Source organism: Kryptolebias marmoratus, linkage group LG23, assembly GCF_001649575.2.
Source record: "Kryptolebias marmoratus isolate JLee-2015 linkage group LG23, ASM164957v2, whole genome shotgun sequence".
Lineage (NCBI taxonomy): Eukaryota > Metazoa > Chordata > Actinopteri > Cyprinodontiformes > Rivulidae > Kryptolebias > Kryptolebias marmoratus.
In genome coordinates, this window is record NC_051452.1 from 11,289,244 (window position 1) to 11,304,964 (window position 15,721).

General features: G+C 41.9%; 1 protein-coding gene across 3 annotated transcripts in view; it reads left to right on the forward strand.

The window, feature by feature from the left end:
- LOC108244162 (fibroblast growth factor 14) overlaps positions 1-14,867 on the forward strand; it is a 63,308-nt gene extending 48,441 nt beyond the window's left edge. For all 3 annotated transcript variants that reach the window (XM_025009048.2, XM_017430101.3, XM_017430100.3), the window contains 2 exons: positions 9,845-10,043; positions 10,141-14,867. In XM_025009048.2, the coding sequence (XP_024864816.1) occupies positions 9,845-10,043; positions 10,141-10,277 (336 nt within the window). In that variant the 3' untranslated portion in view covers positions 10,278-14,867. The remainder of the gene's footprint in view (positions 1-9,844; positions 10,044-10,140) is intronic.
- The last annotated feature ends 854 nt before the right edge of the window (positions 14,868-15,721 follow it).

A 15,721-nucleotide genomic window follows, 5' to 3' on the forward strand; every position in this document is an offset into this window, starting at 1 on the left:
TGACGCATTTATCGTTGTGCAGTCGAACAGTGACGTCAACATTCTTGTCCTTGAAGCCTACTTCAGCTTTTATTTTATTTCATTTTGTTTTATTCACTTGTAAAGTGCTCATGATGTTTTTCTAACTCTCAAATTGTAGCCTTCCTCCTAAACCTCCGGCTCAGCACACAGCCACTTCAACAAATGCCACAAACCCCAAAATGTTGCCAATCACGTCGCCGACATTTCAACGACTTGTGTTTTCTCAGCTTCTTCTTTTGGCCGGTTTTGTTTCCTCCTGGGGGGCTGCTTCAGACCATCCTACTGGAACCCTCATTTTTTTTTTTTCTTTTACAAAGTGGCTCAGATTTTCCAACAGTTGCTGCAATCTCTCCCTCCGTGAGAGCCGTGACATTTGTGCTCCCTCGTGTGTGGGTCGGGCAGCTGCCTGTTAAAAACAGGAGACGGGGCTGTTTTTAATTCCTTATTTGTGAGTAAAATTTTAAATATCAAAGGTAGGGGGAAGAATCTTGAGGTGACTGGATTGATTTTAAACACAATCCTGAGAATAGAAGTCACGCTTACACTGCAGTTTTCATTCAAACACGACTTAAAGGAACAACAAAAGGAGTGAAAAAATGCTGAGATCATTTTCAGCGCTGGATGTCCCGGCATCACGTGTCACAGCGCTTACACGCTTCCTTCAATGTTGCCACAACGTTGCTTTTGGTCCGGTTGTAGAGTGTGGGAATGGTTGTGTTGGTGTCTTCGAGATAAGATCATGTTCTAGCCGTGGCTCCAAACTTTGAAATGAGCCCGTGGTTTTTAACCACTGATTGCTGACGCAAATCCTTTACAATAACGATTCACTTCGCCTTTTCCAAAGGCTCTTTCTCAAGACACCTCAGACCGGGACTTGGAGTCCTTCTGGCCCACCTCGGTGGGATTTCCGAATGGGCCGAGTCGGTGAGAGGGGTTAAAGCCGGCTGATCCCTGCTGCTCATTTGGGCCGCGAAGTGAGGCTGTAACAGAGCCGAAATGGTCGACACATGAAGATGGAGACCGGCTTTGCGGTTAAATAATGTGACGAAGTGATGACGTATGTTTTTGGCAACCACCAGCTGCTGGATTTAGATGCCAAAACAACAAAGTATGGATTCAATCTGACTGGAGGAGAACTCAAACAGAATCGCCACACCGAGCTTAACCTCCATGTTGGAGACAACTGTCACACAAATAAAGCGTTGAGCGGCATCTAAAACCGGATGATTTTTTGGTTCCTCCCTGCCCACTTCATTTCTGAATGCTCCCGTTTCTTCAGGACGTGGAGCGGAGCCGGCGGCGTTCGGTATTAATGGCCAAAGGCAGCTTGAAAGACAAGACTGGTCTGTGCGTGCATTTTGCAGAGCTGTTTGATGAAAGCACCTCGAGTAGGGTTGGAAACTTCGACGTCATTCCCTCGGTGGTGCTCAGTTTGTTTGCAGCGGCAGCTAGTAGCTACCGCCGGCTGGTTTTTATGTTTGTTTTCTTCCACCTCTGAATGGAAACACGTACGCACCTTGGCGTATTTTTGTTTTCCCCTTTAATTTCATAGAAGCAGAAATACTTCCAAACACTGCCTTTCATTGAAGAAGACAATCAGCTGTCACATTAACGTGTCTCTAAGGTGTTCACACCATAAACAATGCGATTCCGCTCTTCATCATTCTGCCTTAAGTTGACGTTTTTAATGTTAAATAATTATTGATTTTTGACATTTTTAGAATTAATTAAGAAATCGTGCATAGTGTTGCATGAAAAAATAGATTACAACCACCATTCCTAATCATAGGATCTTCCTGTTGAAACGTGTAGAGAAGTTTGGAGAATGCTTTCATTTTCTAGAGACTAGTGCAACATCTTGAGATGTTTAGTGTTTAATTACTGAATATCTAAAATTCAAATTTGCTTTACTGTCATATGAGGAACTAAGGATTTTGTGCGAGGAAAAAGAGCTGCAACAATAGTGTTTTAAAACTGCTCACAATAACTTATGTGGGTCTGTTTTGTTTTCAGGACATTGTTCTTTGCTACATATGGAGGTCTTACACCTTCTGAACGTCGCGGATCTGTCTTTTCCTTTCCCCTCGCAGCTCCGATCTGTCTGGGCCGCCGCCGCCTCATGTTTTCCTAGAACAGGATGTTTTCGGCAAACACGGAGGTGTGGGTTCCGTGTGAATGCGCTTGTTTGTGTGTCTGTGCGGCGCGTCTGCGTGCGTAGGCGTGTATTGCCATTCACAACGCAGCCGGTGCTGCACTCAGACGGAGCGAGCCCCGTAACGTCTACATCCAAAGAGATGAGACGAGTGGCAGAGGGAGAATAGACGTTAACCAATGTGAGTCACGGCACACACGCGGGCCCATTTTCTGCTAACTAGAGAATAAATTAGTTACTTGTGAGCTGTTTGAGCCTCTTCAAAGGCACCACTCTGTGACTCGTGACATTGAAGTACCAAAGGAGAGATTTCACATTCAAATAGGAGGTTTGAACATTTGGATAAACTGCTTAGGATTTATCCACTGCTGGTGCATGTGTAGCCTTTTTTTAAATTTTTTTTCCCCCAGCCTTTCTCCAATAAATTGGCACCTTTTTATTTAGCAGAATCTCGCATCACACTGATTAGACTAATAGACTGAGAAATACAGGAAGCTAATTAGAAAACAAATCAAGACAGAAAGAAATAAGTGAATTTGCGGGACTTCTGATGTACCGGTTATTCATCTGTCTGAGACCTCTCCGGAAAAATCTGAAACCTGTTGAAGTTATTCCCAGATCTTATGTCGCCGAATCTGCTGCTTAGAAGAGAACAATCCAAAGACGAGGACAGCTAACCTGAGGAGAATGGAACGTCTTCTTAAATTTTTTTTGTATTGCACCAACTCCCTTCAACTCTCAGCTCATAAAATCTATTTTCTTCGGGCAAAAACACGTGGCAGCTTCCAGAACCTTCCCAGGAGCCTTCACAAACCCTAAACTTCAACTTAGAATGCCCTTTTTGAGCAAAACCTGATCCTTTTTACAATTTCCCTAAATCTTACCAACTGTTTCATTGATGCATTCAACTGATTTTTTGTTGCTCTGAGCATCAAGTAAATTCTGCAGGAAGGATTGATTCCTGTCAGACCTAAATAATCATCTATTCTTGAAGTAAAATGACTTCATACAAAGGCAAACAAACACAATGAGCTGATTAAAGAGGAGTATTAAAATGATTTCCTACGAACAAATGCAAAGTCATACTAGATTGAAAATGTTATTATAAATAAACCATAAAGGCGTACTCATAGAAATGACCTAAAGCTGTACAGTAACTCTCCTTGAATACTAAAATATCTTTTCCAGCTAAAGAAAGTTTAATTAGGAGCACTTCCTGGAGTCAGTCTGGGTCCTGTAAGCTGAAACAAACTAGAGTTTTCATTTCTTTGTCATTTTTTCCAATAAATTAACTTATGTTATTGGTATATTTTGTTGAAAAAGAATCATTAAATGACAAATAAAACACCTCCTGTTATGTGAAGGTGCTCAAAGTCAAGGAAACAGAGTAAAACATCAAAGTGTATTCCAAACAAACAAAAAAAAACTCAACAAAATTGCACATCGTAACCCCAATGAGGCATTTCTATTCAAACAAATCGATGAACCTATTAACTCAGTTTAACAAATGCAAGTTTTTATTGTGTTAAAGCAACTAATTATGACTAATTTGTGAATAATTACTTAAATAAGTTAAGAATACTTCAGCCCATTGAGTCATTTTATTTATAAAAATTCCTTAAAAAAGGTCATTTGTACTCCAGTTTTTTTAGGGAAGATTTAAATTTTGTTGACCTAATTAAGTTTTACGGTGCATCTTTGGTTCACTTAAATTGAAATTTGTTTGCAGAACATAAAGATATTCAGTTTAGCTTTAAGTGTTTTTGCTGGTTGTATCTAGATCTACTACATAAAAAAGCAACTTTTTCATCTTGATGCCTCAGATCTGTTGTTATTGATTAAACAAAACTGAGACAAACAACACAAATGACTTCTTCATATAATACATATCTCTTTTAAATAAAATGTTAAACTTTTATAGAGTTAATTTGACTGTTTATTAAAAGAAAATCCATCCCTGGAAATTAGTTTACTCCACCCACTTTAAATAAATCAAATAAATAATCAGTTAAATATCAGTTTTTAAAGATTATCTTGACCTAGCCTAAATATGTTAGAGCACAAGTTGAAGAAAAGCCATAAAACCAATGGAGTTTTACACAAACAGAGCCTGCACTTCCTGCTGTTCAGCGTTGGCCATTTTACAGAAGAAGCACCTGCGAGGACCCAACTTGGAGCGTTTCGAGTCCCGACCTGAAGGTGTTTGAAGGAAGGGGAGGGGATGCTGCGACGGAAATCAGAGCCACCATTTAAAATCTGCCGCTGAAGGACACGTTTTCCTTCGCTCTTTTGTTTTCTCGTCTTTCCCCCCTTTTTTTTTTCTCTCTCAGGCCTTCTTTTCTTTAGAATGATTTGTTTACCCACAATCCCCCTGGGTAATTAGTGCTGTGATAATAACTGGTGTTGGAAACAAACACACCCCCTCGCTGAACGGCGCACACAAACAGACACGCAGATGCGTATACAGCACACGAGGAAACAAGTTCAGCTTAGTTTCCACGGCACGCCGCTGCACTCGGAGATGAAGCGCCTCTTCACTCTCGAGCAGCGAAATTGGATTTTTTTTAACATTAATTGTTTCCGTAAATTAATGCGATACAATTTAAAGATAGTACTCTTGTTGTCTTACTGCTCGAATTAAAAAAGCGGCAACAGTCAGGTGTCTTTCAGGAGTTAAACTTAATTGGAAAAAAAAAACTTAAACTGGAAAGCAATAACTAATCATCGCTAAAATTCATAGCTTTAGCTTGTCTCTCCCATGCTGGTCTTTGACGTCAAAGGTCGCTCGCGTCCCCTTACCTCAAACCCTTGCTGAAGTCAAATCAAATTTTAAAAAAGCGCACGGGTGCGTTATTTTTTTTTTAAGCAAACATTTCCACCTAATAGATCGGCACCCACGTTAAATGCCATTTGGAAGGCGGCGAGTGTCATTCGAGAGGATTTGTCGGGTGTTTGAGATCTCCCCTGCCCTAACACTGAATGTGTGCACTTCTGCAGAGACTGGTTTATCGCTCAAGTTCAGCTTTTACTCCGTCGTCTATTGAAATATAATTATAAGGCCATATCATTGCTTTCATTAAACGCTCTAAAGCATTTCTGCTCATGTTCTTTGTGTGCCTAATTTGGAGCGATGGCAGTGAAAGCTTTTGCTTGTTTTCCTACTGAATAAAGAGGCTTCCGCTGTGTAATTAAGAAGTAATACTGCTTGCATTTTTCATTCATTTTGACAGAAAAATTGAATCTCAGCAGTGTAGAATGGTAAAAATGGCTTCGTTAGATGCGTTTTGCTGAATAGGACGAAGCCGTCTTCAGTCTGTGAATAATGCGGAGCATAAAAACGGCTCGAGTTCTCTCCCAAGATTTACTCACAAGGCTGCGCTGTTGAACGTCTCTGAGCAGGCGCAGGTCTAGTTCACGGTCTGGGTTTCAAAAACCTCAACTTTAAAGATTATTGGCACTATGACCTTGGTTCTGACAAGGCTTGTTCACATAAAAAAAGGGGAGTTTTACACCTCGCTTGACTCCTCTTCAGGAGAAAATGCGCCGATTGTTCGGTACTTCATTCATGGGAAGAGCGGGACAACTGCACAAAAACATCTTTACTTTGATATTTGAAGTCCATTTAGCTCTAAAACGATCCAATAACAATGTCCAAATCACAAAAGCTATTGATGAAATCAAAAAGAATAACTAATTATTATCATAATCTGCATTAGCTGTATGGAATGGACTTAAATATATTCAGTAAGTGGACAAAATGAATCCCATACCAACATGTTGCACAATTATTTGTTTTTAATGCAACTGCAAAGCATTTCTAATGGTTTAATTTATATTTCAGCAGCTTTAAATATTAAATGCATCCCCTCAAATATGACTCGTGTCTTGCGAGTTGTTAATTAACATTGAATTTATCTCAAAATGGATTATTTTTAGCTGATCTATAATGGATCCACTGTTGATTAGAATAGATGCCAAAGAATTAACATTATATTTAAGTTAAATAGTTTTCAGTTCGTTATAATATCCCACATCGGCTTGGATAAAATACATCTGCCTCAAAGTTGATTCGGTCTGATTTTGCTTTCAGGAGTGTAATCAGGCAAAGAAATACTAAAATTATAGCAAGTTTACCGACAATTTAATCCTAAACTGTAAACATGAATAGCTGTAGGTTTATTAGTTTTACATATACAGCTGTAGATAAAAACAGATATTAAAATTGGTTATAAATTCAGCCTAGCTGTGAGGTGAATCCACTTTCATTGCGTTTCTCTGGATGTTACAACTAATGGGACTAAATCGTGCAGCCAAGAGGATAAAATCTCCAAGTGAGAGTTTGATTCAGCGTCTTTCTGGGAGGCCTTAGTCCCAAACTTTTTTCCTTTCCCTCCAAGTGGATTTAATGCTGCTCATTAGGCTCCCTTCTGCAACACATGTTCCTGATGGTCTGCAGATTAGTAGCTTTGGTAACCAACAAAAAAGGCCACAGAAATTGCTCTGCAGTGGTAATAATACAGTGTTTTATTGTTGTGCTGTAAGTGCGCTGCGGCCGGAAAGGTCCAGGAGTCCAGCTGCGGTGGAACTAGTCGCCAAGTTTTTTGTTATTAGTACTGCGTGCGCTGCGCTTAGGATTTGAGGTCGCCTGCCCTCTGTTTTTGAAATTCTTATTTTTTGGGGGGTCTTTAATTGACAGGGGGACAAAGCGCCATCTGTATCAATTTAGGTTGTTTCGTAGCAGGATGTCTAACATGCTAATGGGCTCTTCTGTCTCATCATGGCTAGCTTAATCAACAGTTCAGCCGGCTGCGCGTGCATGTGCGCGACCGCAATTCGGAAGATAACAATGTGCGTGCACGCGTATGTGTGTGTGTGCTGTGAATCTCCGCAGAGCGCCGAGTACTGAAAGAGAAGGGGGGGGGGGGTCAGAAAAAAAAAGAGCAACGAGAGAAATCAGAAGATAAGAGCAGGTGGGGAGGGTGGGAGAGAGAATCCCCTGCTGCTTTTCCAATCAGGAGGCGTCGTCCTCCTCACTCTGTGATTTATTCTCTCTCTCTCTCTTCTCCTTCATGTCCCAATTTCCAACCCCTCCTCACACCCCGCCCTCCATTCCTCCCATTCATTCCTCCCCGTCTTCTTTTTGTGGGCAGCTCGTGAACATAGCTATTTAGAAATGACGACAGAAACGCACTCAGGCAGGCAGTTCTGCGAAAATGACTCACCTGTAACGCTGTGAGGTTTTCATCTCAACTCATTCTAACAGTCCACTTAATTCCCTCTGAGTTCACTCTGGTACAGTTGTTGCTGCTTTAGACATCAAATTTCTTTTATTCTAAAAGCACTATTAAATGATAAATGACCTAACTGACCAACATTAATAAGTGTCTGGCGCTGCTCCTTGCCCACCAGCAAAGACCATCCTTTTTAACAGATGAATAATGAATCCAGGGTTGCAGATCCAGACTAAATACATATATAATTAGGTTATTTAATCCAAGAATAAAAAAAATAGCAAAGCAACTTGGGGAGCAGCAAATCAAAACTGTGGCGAACCTGAAGGCAGACGTTTGATTTGTTGCGGTGTGTGTCTGCGTGTCACTGACATTGCCAGTAAATAGAGCATTCATTCATTATCACCTGTCTTGTTTTTGCTGCCAGCCAATGGTTTTAGTCACATCTCGTGTCCCCCGCACCTTCCCTCCGCTCGTCCCCCTAGAGCTACAAGTGTGCATTTTGTGCCGCCGCCGTCTGATCCCTCACAGCCTCCTTTGCCTTTTTAATAAGTGTGTCACTTCCACGTTGGCGCGAGTGGACGTGGTGGAGCAAGAGGGTGCGGCACATTATTGCTGATAAATTACCAATGCAAGTGTTTACGTGCGTGCGTGTGCTTGTGTGTCTTTATCCTTCACTCTCGTAGCCTCTCCTCTCAGACACACACACCCACTGACCCCTCCCTCTCAGTGCTGGTTGGTTGCCACGACTACAGTGTCGCCTCTCTTCCTCATGTTGCTATGAGACTCGGACCGACAGACCTGAGCTGAATGACAATGTGTCTGTGGCTCTGGCAGGAGGCCTACAGGAACCAATAAGAGACAGTCTAGACAAACACTTCCCCTATCTGGGGTTGAGGGACCTCGGGAGTGATTGTTTGGGTTGGCAGTAACCTTCTCATCATATGAGGGCCAATATATTAACTCTATTTCCATTTCTTCAGCTGATGTCTCATTTCATTTACTTTTTGTACTCTAAACAATATCAGAATTCCTTGTTTGACAAAAATTTGTAACGGGTTAAGCACTGTTTTCTCTATACAAACAAAGGGGCAATTAATATTTGTTTCATTAGAATTTGGGCTTACAGAGTTTCTTTTATTTTTGCAAAGGTTTTCTGTCTTTCAGGCTCCCCCCACACAGAAACCGATGTTTTCTCTGTCTGAATTCATCATTGTTGATATTTATTTGTCATTCTCTCTTATTACAAAGACTACACTGAGCTTAAATTACGTGCAAACAAAAAATCTGAGAAATGAAAAAAAATCACTGCCAACAGATTTGATACGCACTGTATGTATTGTTTAAAAAAACAACAAAAAACTGCAGCTTGCTGATATGCAGTCTGAAAGTTTGTTATCTGAGACTGCCTCAGCTCTGACCTCCCCTAAAAGAAGAATATTTTATCTTGAGCTGCCTTCTTATGCTTGCTGGGAATTGGTGGCAGAGGCAGACACGAGGAAGACAGGATTTCTCTACCCGTCGGAATAACACCTTGTCTCTGTGCTGAAACATGCTCTGCTGGAGGCGCCGGCACCCATGGAAAAAAAGAGTTCTGACACATAACAGCTGAGCAGATGTGGGTGGGAAGGTGCGATGTTTTGGGCTTTGTGTCATGGGAATCAATCAGCTTTTTTTAAGCTCTTAGTTTGTACATGTCGGGGAAATTATGCGAGTTGCAGGAATACTTCACTCATTCAGTATAGTGCTTTCATTGTGTCTGGTCAGCGTGCTTTTGTTTTGTTTTTTTCACAAAAGAGATCAGGTTTCTTCCACTCATCGTAGACTTCTGAGGAAAATAATATTAAAAAGCATCAATAATATATTGTAGTAGTGGTCATTAGGTTTTAATTTTTTACATGTGAAATCAGCAATTAATTATACTTTGTGCTGATTTTATTGGAACAGTTATGTGTCACCAGAGTAAAGAGTATAGGACCGAGCACACACCCCCGAGGAACCCCTGATCTCGGTTTAATGGAGCGTGATGAATTGGTGCGGATGCTGTTTATTATCTTTCCGACAGAAAGTCCAAAATTCTTTCTAGAAATCAATAATATTATAAATCAGAGCTGAGAAACTATTATGACTATTGTTTTATAAAATTATGTGCAACGTAATGTATTGCTTCACACGTTCATTAGTGATCTCATTTTAAATACATAAAATGTGGAATAATTACATGAAGTTTTGTCTCACTGAACAGATGTTTACAGTGTCCCGTGGAGCTCTGTGTGCCTGCAGCTGTTTCATCTCTGAGTTTTCTTACCGTCTAAATTCTTCTCGCTTGTCATTTTATCAGAGCAAAACAACTGAGCGCCACATATATTTAGTGTTACAACTAAAAACGGAGGATTTGCCAGTAAATAATATGTTCAATGTGTCTGCATGTCTGTTCCAGGAACTGTTTACAGCTGAGTGCAAGTTTAAAGAGTCGGTGTTCGAGAACTACTACGTGATCTACAGCTCGATGCTCTACAGGCAGAAGGAGTCGGGCCGGGCCTGGTTTCTGGGCCTTAATAAAGAGGGACAGGTCATGAAAGGCAACAGGGTCAAGAAGACCAAACCAGCTGCTCACTTCCTGCCTAAACCCATAGAAGGTGACAAACTGGAGTTCAATTTTGGTTTTAGTCCAGATTTTCTAAAAAAGAAATAAAGTTCTTTAACAAAGTTTTGTCCTTCTTTCAATCCTTCTAGTTGCGATGTACCGAGAGCCGTCGCTACACGATGTAGGAGAGGCGGTGCCTAAGCTCGCAGGGGGCCCGCCTTCCAAAAGCACAACCTGTGAGCCCGTGGTCATGAATGGAGGCAAACCCAGCAAGGAGGAGACATAACCCCACCCAACGTTTCAGCCTCCCTCTCCGCCCCCCACTGCGCCCTGGCTGACCAGAGGCCGGGAAAAGCCACAGACTTGCCCCGTTGCTGCACTCTCAAAAAAAAAACACAACAACAACCACAAAACTGCAACAAAAGGTAATAAAACAAATAACAGAGATAAGCTCTAACTGGACGGTCGTGGGGATGAAGGTCTTGCCTTGTCTCGCCTCTCCCTACTGGACACTGTTGTGGGGCGGCGCCAGAGGGGACTGCAATACAGTTGGTGGCGGGAAAAAGAAGATGGTAAAATCCGCCTGACATATCTTTCCCCAACTGGGACGCTGGCGTATGTTCTCACATGAGTCAGGAGGACATCAGAAAATACAAACAATACAAAGAAAAATTTGCAGTTTACGCTCTTCTTTTCCTCCTCCCCCTTTTTTTTGGAGACAATTCACATCAACGAGGCTTCTCCGCTTATAGTTTTCTGTTTCCAAATACGCTCGCTTGCTGGAGGCCTGCGGACACACGTTCACACCAACTCCGCTTGAAATCGACCATTTGGACTCGATCTTTAAGTACATTAAAAGCATCAGCAAACAGTCGACAGAGGGAGCGTTTTAAATACCAAACACTGGTGATTCAGAGAAGGCTTAGTCATCAATCAATTAGGATTTAGAACCGAATGTTCTCTGCTAAAAACTACAAAGAAATGCACGGAGAAACTGTGCATTACATACAAGGTAAACTCACCTCTACTTTACTTTAATTTTTTTTTTTATCACTTGCTGTTTGTCCCAGAAAAAAGAGAAAGCCTTTCAAACCACAGTCCTTCAACTTTCACGTCACGTACACAACTCTAGCTCAGGAGAGGCCAAGACCAGTCAACAAGAACAATTCCCACAAATTCACGGTTTGTAGCAACAAGGGAGCGTATCGGAGGGTTTCTGGAGCCTGAGCAGCTTGGTAGCAGTCCACATTTACATAGAGTAGCAGAAAATACAGACTGAGGCGCGGTGAGAACCTATACCCCCAACCTCAAGTACTTGAAAACTAAAGGGGGAATCAGGGTATTTGGTGAGCGATGACCAGCTGCTGTGAAGCAGAGCCTGTGCAATTTGGACTAAATTACGATTCAGAACTATTAAAGTAACCTTAACTCATTATTACCATAGTTAATTTATTCAAAACAGCACTCACCCAAAGGTCCAAAAGTATTATCAGCTAATATAGATAAAGTTGCCTGTTTATGGCATTTTTAGACTGTTACCACCACTTCAAGTACTATTTGTAATTTCTCAAAATTAAGCTAGGTTTACCTTCTTTAAGCACAGTTTTTAGGTTTTTATTTTTTTTATTTTAGATTTTTGCAGCACGAGTCACTTTTTGAATCCCCCACCCCCCTTCTTTTTTAATTCTTTTATATGTTTGATTTGATCATTTCACCTCGCAGTACACTTTAAATAACTCAGAGGAGTAAACAGTACGTTTATTAAGGTAAAAGCTGAATGCATTCGAAAAGCTGTTCATTCACGTTGCGGCAAATTGCTGTGGGTGAGGAAACGAGCGACCTCAACGTTGCTCAGAAGTGGGTTTTTTTTAATATCATCTTAAAAAAGCCGCATCAGTGTTTACCCCTCGCTTCGTTTTCTGGATCCACTTTGCCCCGTCGTGCGTTTCGCTGCTTTGACAGGGTCACTTCGTGTGCTCCTGCTCGTCCTCGCGCCGTGTGGAGGGACAACACTTTTACTTCTCGAATGCTGTACGAGGAAAATTGTTCACCGCTTCAGTTTTTCTCCTCTTTCAGTACCCGTCTTCTATGTGCCTTTTTCAGTAGTAAAATGGCCAATCACTCGTGTAGAAGGTCCTGCTGTGTAAAGAAAATATAATAATGGTGCATTTTAAAATAATCAAACCAAGTCAAAAACAAATAATATACCTAACTGCTTCTTATGGCTTTTTTTTATTATTAGTCCCCATTTAACTTTAAGGAGAAGTAGCTCAACAATTTACTTACATGCCTTCCATAAATGTGCAATCTGACTCCAATTCTTGACCTTTTTGTCATTTAACTCTTGTGTGAGCTATAAGCTTTAATTAACACATTACAAACTGTTTTCTTTTTTAAAATACCAAAACCGTCTCAATTACACAACGGCTTTAAACCAGCCCGCACAATAAACTGAGAGCTCTAATCAATGTGGTTTTTAATGAGCACGAAGAAAACCACCAAAACCCAAGAGCACACGTTGACTCCAGTATCGGCGCGTTAAAAAAAAAAAAAAAAAAATGGGTTAGTTTACACCACGAAGACCTTAAATATAAGATGGATGGAAAATTCAAAGCATTCAGCCGCCCTCTCACTGTGAACGCCAACACGGCGCTAATTTGTCTGGAGGCTTTCTGTTTACTCGTCTTTCTCCGACCGAAAGATGCCAATCACTCCACGAAACACACTAGTGGTCGGACATGTCGCCGAAAAGCTACGAATACTGTGATCCCACGCTTTGAATCAATGTCAGTGACAACGAGGCGCACATTAAATAAGACTAAGAATAACAGAGCGTCTGGTTTTAATTGATGGAAACAGACGCCGTGCTTTGAATCCTTAACTCCAGCCCGAAAAAACACCCGCCCTCTTTGCATTTAAATCAGATGATTGAAACACTGTCCTGTTCGCTGAAGATTAATGACCTCCGCCGGTGTCATCGCAAACTACAAAGCAGCCTCCCGGCGGAAAAACCGAGGCCGCACGAATCACCCTCGCCTCAAACAGAGCAGCCGGCGTGGCGCCCGCGCACTGTTCGGCCGGCCGAAGTGCTGCAGCGTCTCCCGCCAGAGACCTTGCAGTGTTTCTAATTGACATTTCTGAGATTTTTCACACATCCACCACATTTTTCACTCCTCTCTATCTGATCTCATTAGCTGTTCCTTGCATTCATGTGGAAATGTGTGCGTGGCTGACCGGCACATTTTATCACATGAACTGACTCAAACCGATGCGATCACAGATTTTATTTATTTTGCCCTTTAAATAAAATACCTATTTACAGGACAGTTTTAATTTATCCCTTAAACTGTAACTTAGGTACTGAAATTCTGCAAGTGTGTAAGAAATGTGCTGTTAGTGTTGGATCATGAGGGAAAAAAAAAAAAATCTATGCGAGTGCCTCTCATCCCCAGTTTGGGTCAAGATTTAAGATCCAGAGCGGCTTTTTTTTGTTTGTTTTTTTTAGTTTTTCTACCCTCAAAGTGGTTCGACTTCATCTCTGTTTTGTCTACTGTTACATGGGATAATGTTAATGAGGAACAAGTCTGGTGTTGTGCTCGTCTTACGTAAAAGAAATGTGGATGTAACATTTATTTACTAACTGTTGTGTCGCATTTAGGGGCAAAAAAAAAGGATCAAATAAACCCTGACAATCAGGTTTAATTTCCACTGTATCCCGTGTTGTCTCAGCTACATGTGTCTAAGAAACCGTATGAGGTTGTTTAGAAGTTTTTTGTACAAAAATGAAAGGAAAATGACAGCGGCGGCTGTTTAATCTGCTGGCTGAAGGAGAAATCCAACTTGTTAGGTTCACACTGGGGTTCCCACCACGCTGAAGCATTTTCTAGAGATCTGTGGGATATGCTCTCAGATTAATGACGTTTGAGGGCAGAGGAGGAAGAAAAAAGAAAAAAGAAAAGGGCCCGGTTTCCTGGATACTGACCAAAGACGCCTCTACAATAGTGTTTCCAGGCTGGTAATCACAGTTCAAACAACGGCGGCGCAATTACCGGCCGCATCTCCTGAGAGATTTTCCTTTTTCCACTGCTGGTTAGCCAGGTACCACGGCTACAATTAGGAAATATCTACGCCGCGCAGGAAGAGAGCGGCTGATTTAATTAGACCCGAGCGATGGCGACAACCCCCCGGGGTGACTTTTAATTCCCACGTACAAGGTGGGGGTGCCGGCTGCTCGTTCTGTCGTGGCGTTGCACGCGTAGCCATCTTAGTTTGCCCCCCCCACCCGGCGCGGCCTCGGGCTCTGAAATCAGAAGTCTGGAAGGCACAAAATGGACACAAGACGAGAGGGAACAAAACAAAAAAAGAAAAGCTTTTGTGACCTGACCACTGCAGTGCTGGAGCACTTTAGAGCCACAGGAACATGTAATGGTTAGCACTCATAATGTAGCCTGCCTCCCTCAGGTTTTCTTTCCTTTTTTTCTCTCTCTGCTTTATTCTTTTATTTTATTTTTTTAATAAACTGCCTTATAACATTTGAATCTGAGGACTGCTCACTCATCCCAGCTGTTTCTTTTTTCCCCCCTATGAGCACACACACACGCACACACACATCAGATACAAACTCATTCTATTTTACTTTTCAATTATCCTTTGATCTCCAATCTTCTGTTCACTAGAACTATGCTTGCTTTCATTTCTCGGATTGTTGTGTAACCATGCAGACGGAGAACTTATTCCCACCTCCTCTTCCTCCGCTCTCGGCTTCCCACTTGTTGCATGGTTTCGAGAAGAAGAGGAAAAAAAAAAGAAAGAAAAGAGGAACGATTGGCAAATGCATGTGGTACGAAAGAAATTGAAGCTTTTGACTTTTATCTGCTGCCTGGTTTGCGCAGGTCGTCTTAGTCAAAGCATTTTGGTGTTTTCCCAAACTGTAATCCGTCATTGCAGCGACAAAAAAGCAACGGAGGAGCGAATCAGAGTCGCTTCAAGTTGCAGAGCTACGCTAATGCATGCCCGATAGAAAACACAGCGCATCAATTTTTAATTCTGTCGGCTGAGAGCAGGAAATAACACAATTATGAAACGCATGATGTCCTTTGTGTCTATTCTTAACAATGATAAATTAGAGTTATTTTGGAAGCGGTTTTAAGCAGGATCGAGACTGAGTTCAGTTCCCGATTGGACAATTTAAGGAACAGCTTGAGACGCTCAGGAGGTCTCTCCAGTTAATGGCGGACGCCGTCTTCGCTGCTCGTCGTCCGAGTGCAGAAAGTGCAGGTTCCCCCCCCCCCGGTCAGGGTTAAAGCCCAAGCCTTTGTTGCTTAATTTCCACCAACTTGATTCAGGTTTTAAATGCGATACAGGGTATGGCGGTCTCACGTTAGCTGTGGAAACCGGACGTGTCGTCTCCTCCCTGCGCAAACCACGTCAGCTACTAGCCAAAAGCCAACTGGTGACCTGTGCCAACCTTAAAGGAGATTACTCTGTCTGTCAGTACATGTACAGTTAACTTTACATATATTATGCAAACAGTTTGTCTGCACTGTACAGTTTGTGTCGGATCTATTGTATACACACAGAAAACAATAATATTGAATAAAGGATTTATACAAAGGAGGCGTGACTGGACTCGTTGATTTATTGTCACGTTGTCAAGCACTTCTGGCTCCTCCTCCTCCCCCGTACTTTCTGTGTCAACTGGAAGGGCAGGCGAAAGGTGCAAGCGAGCGT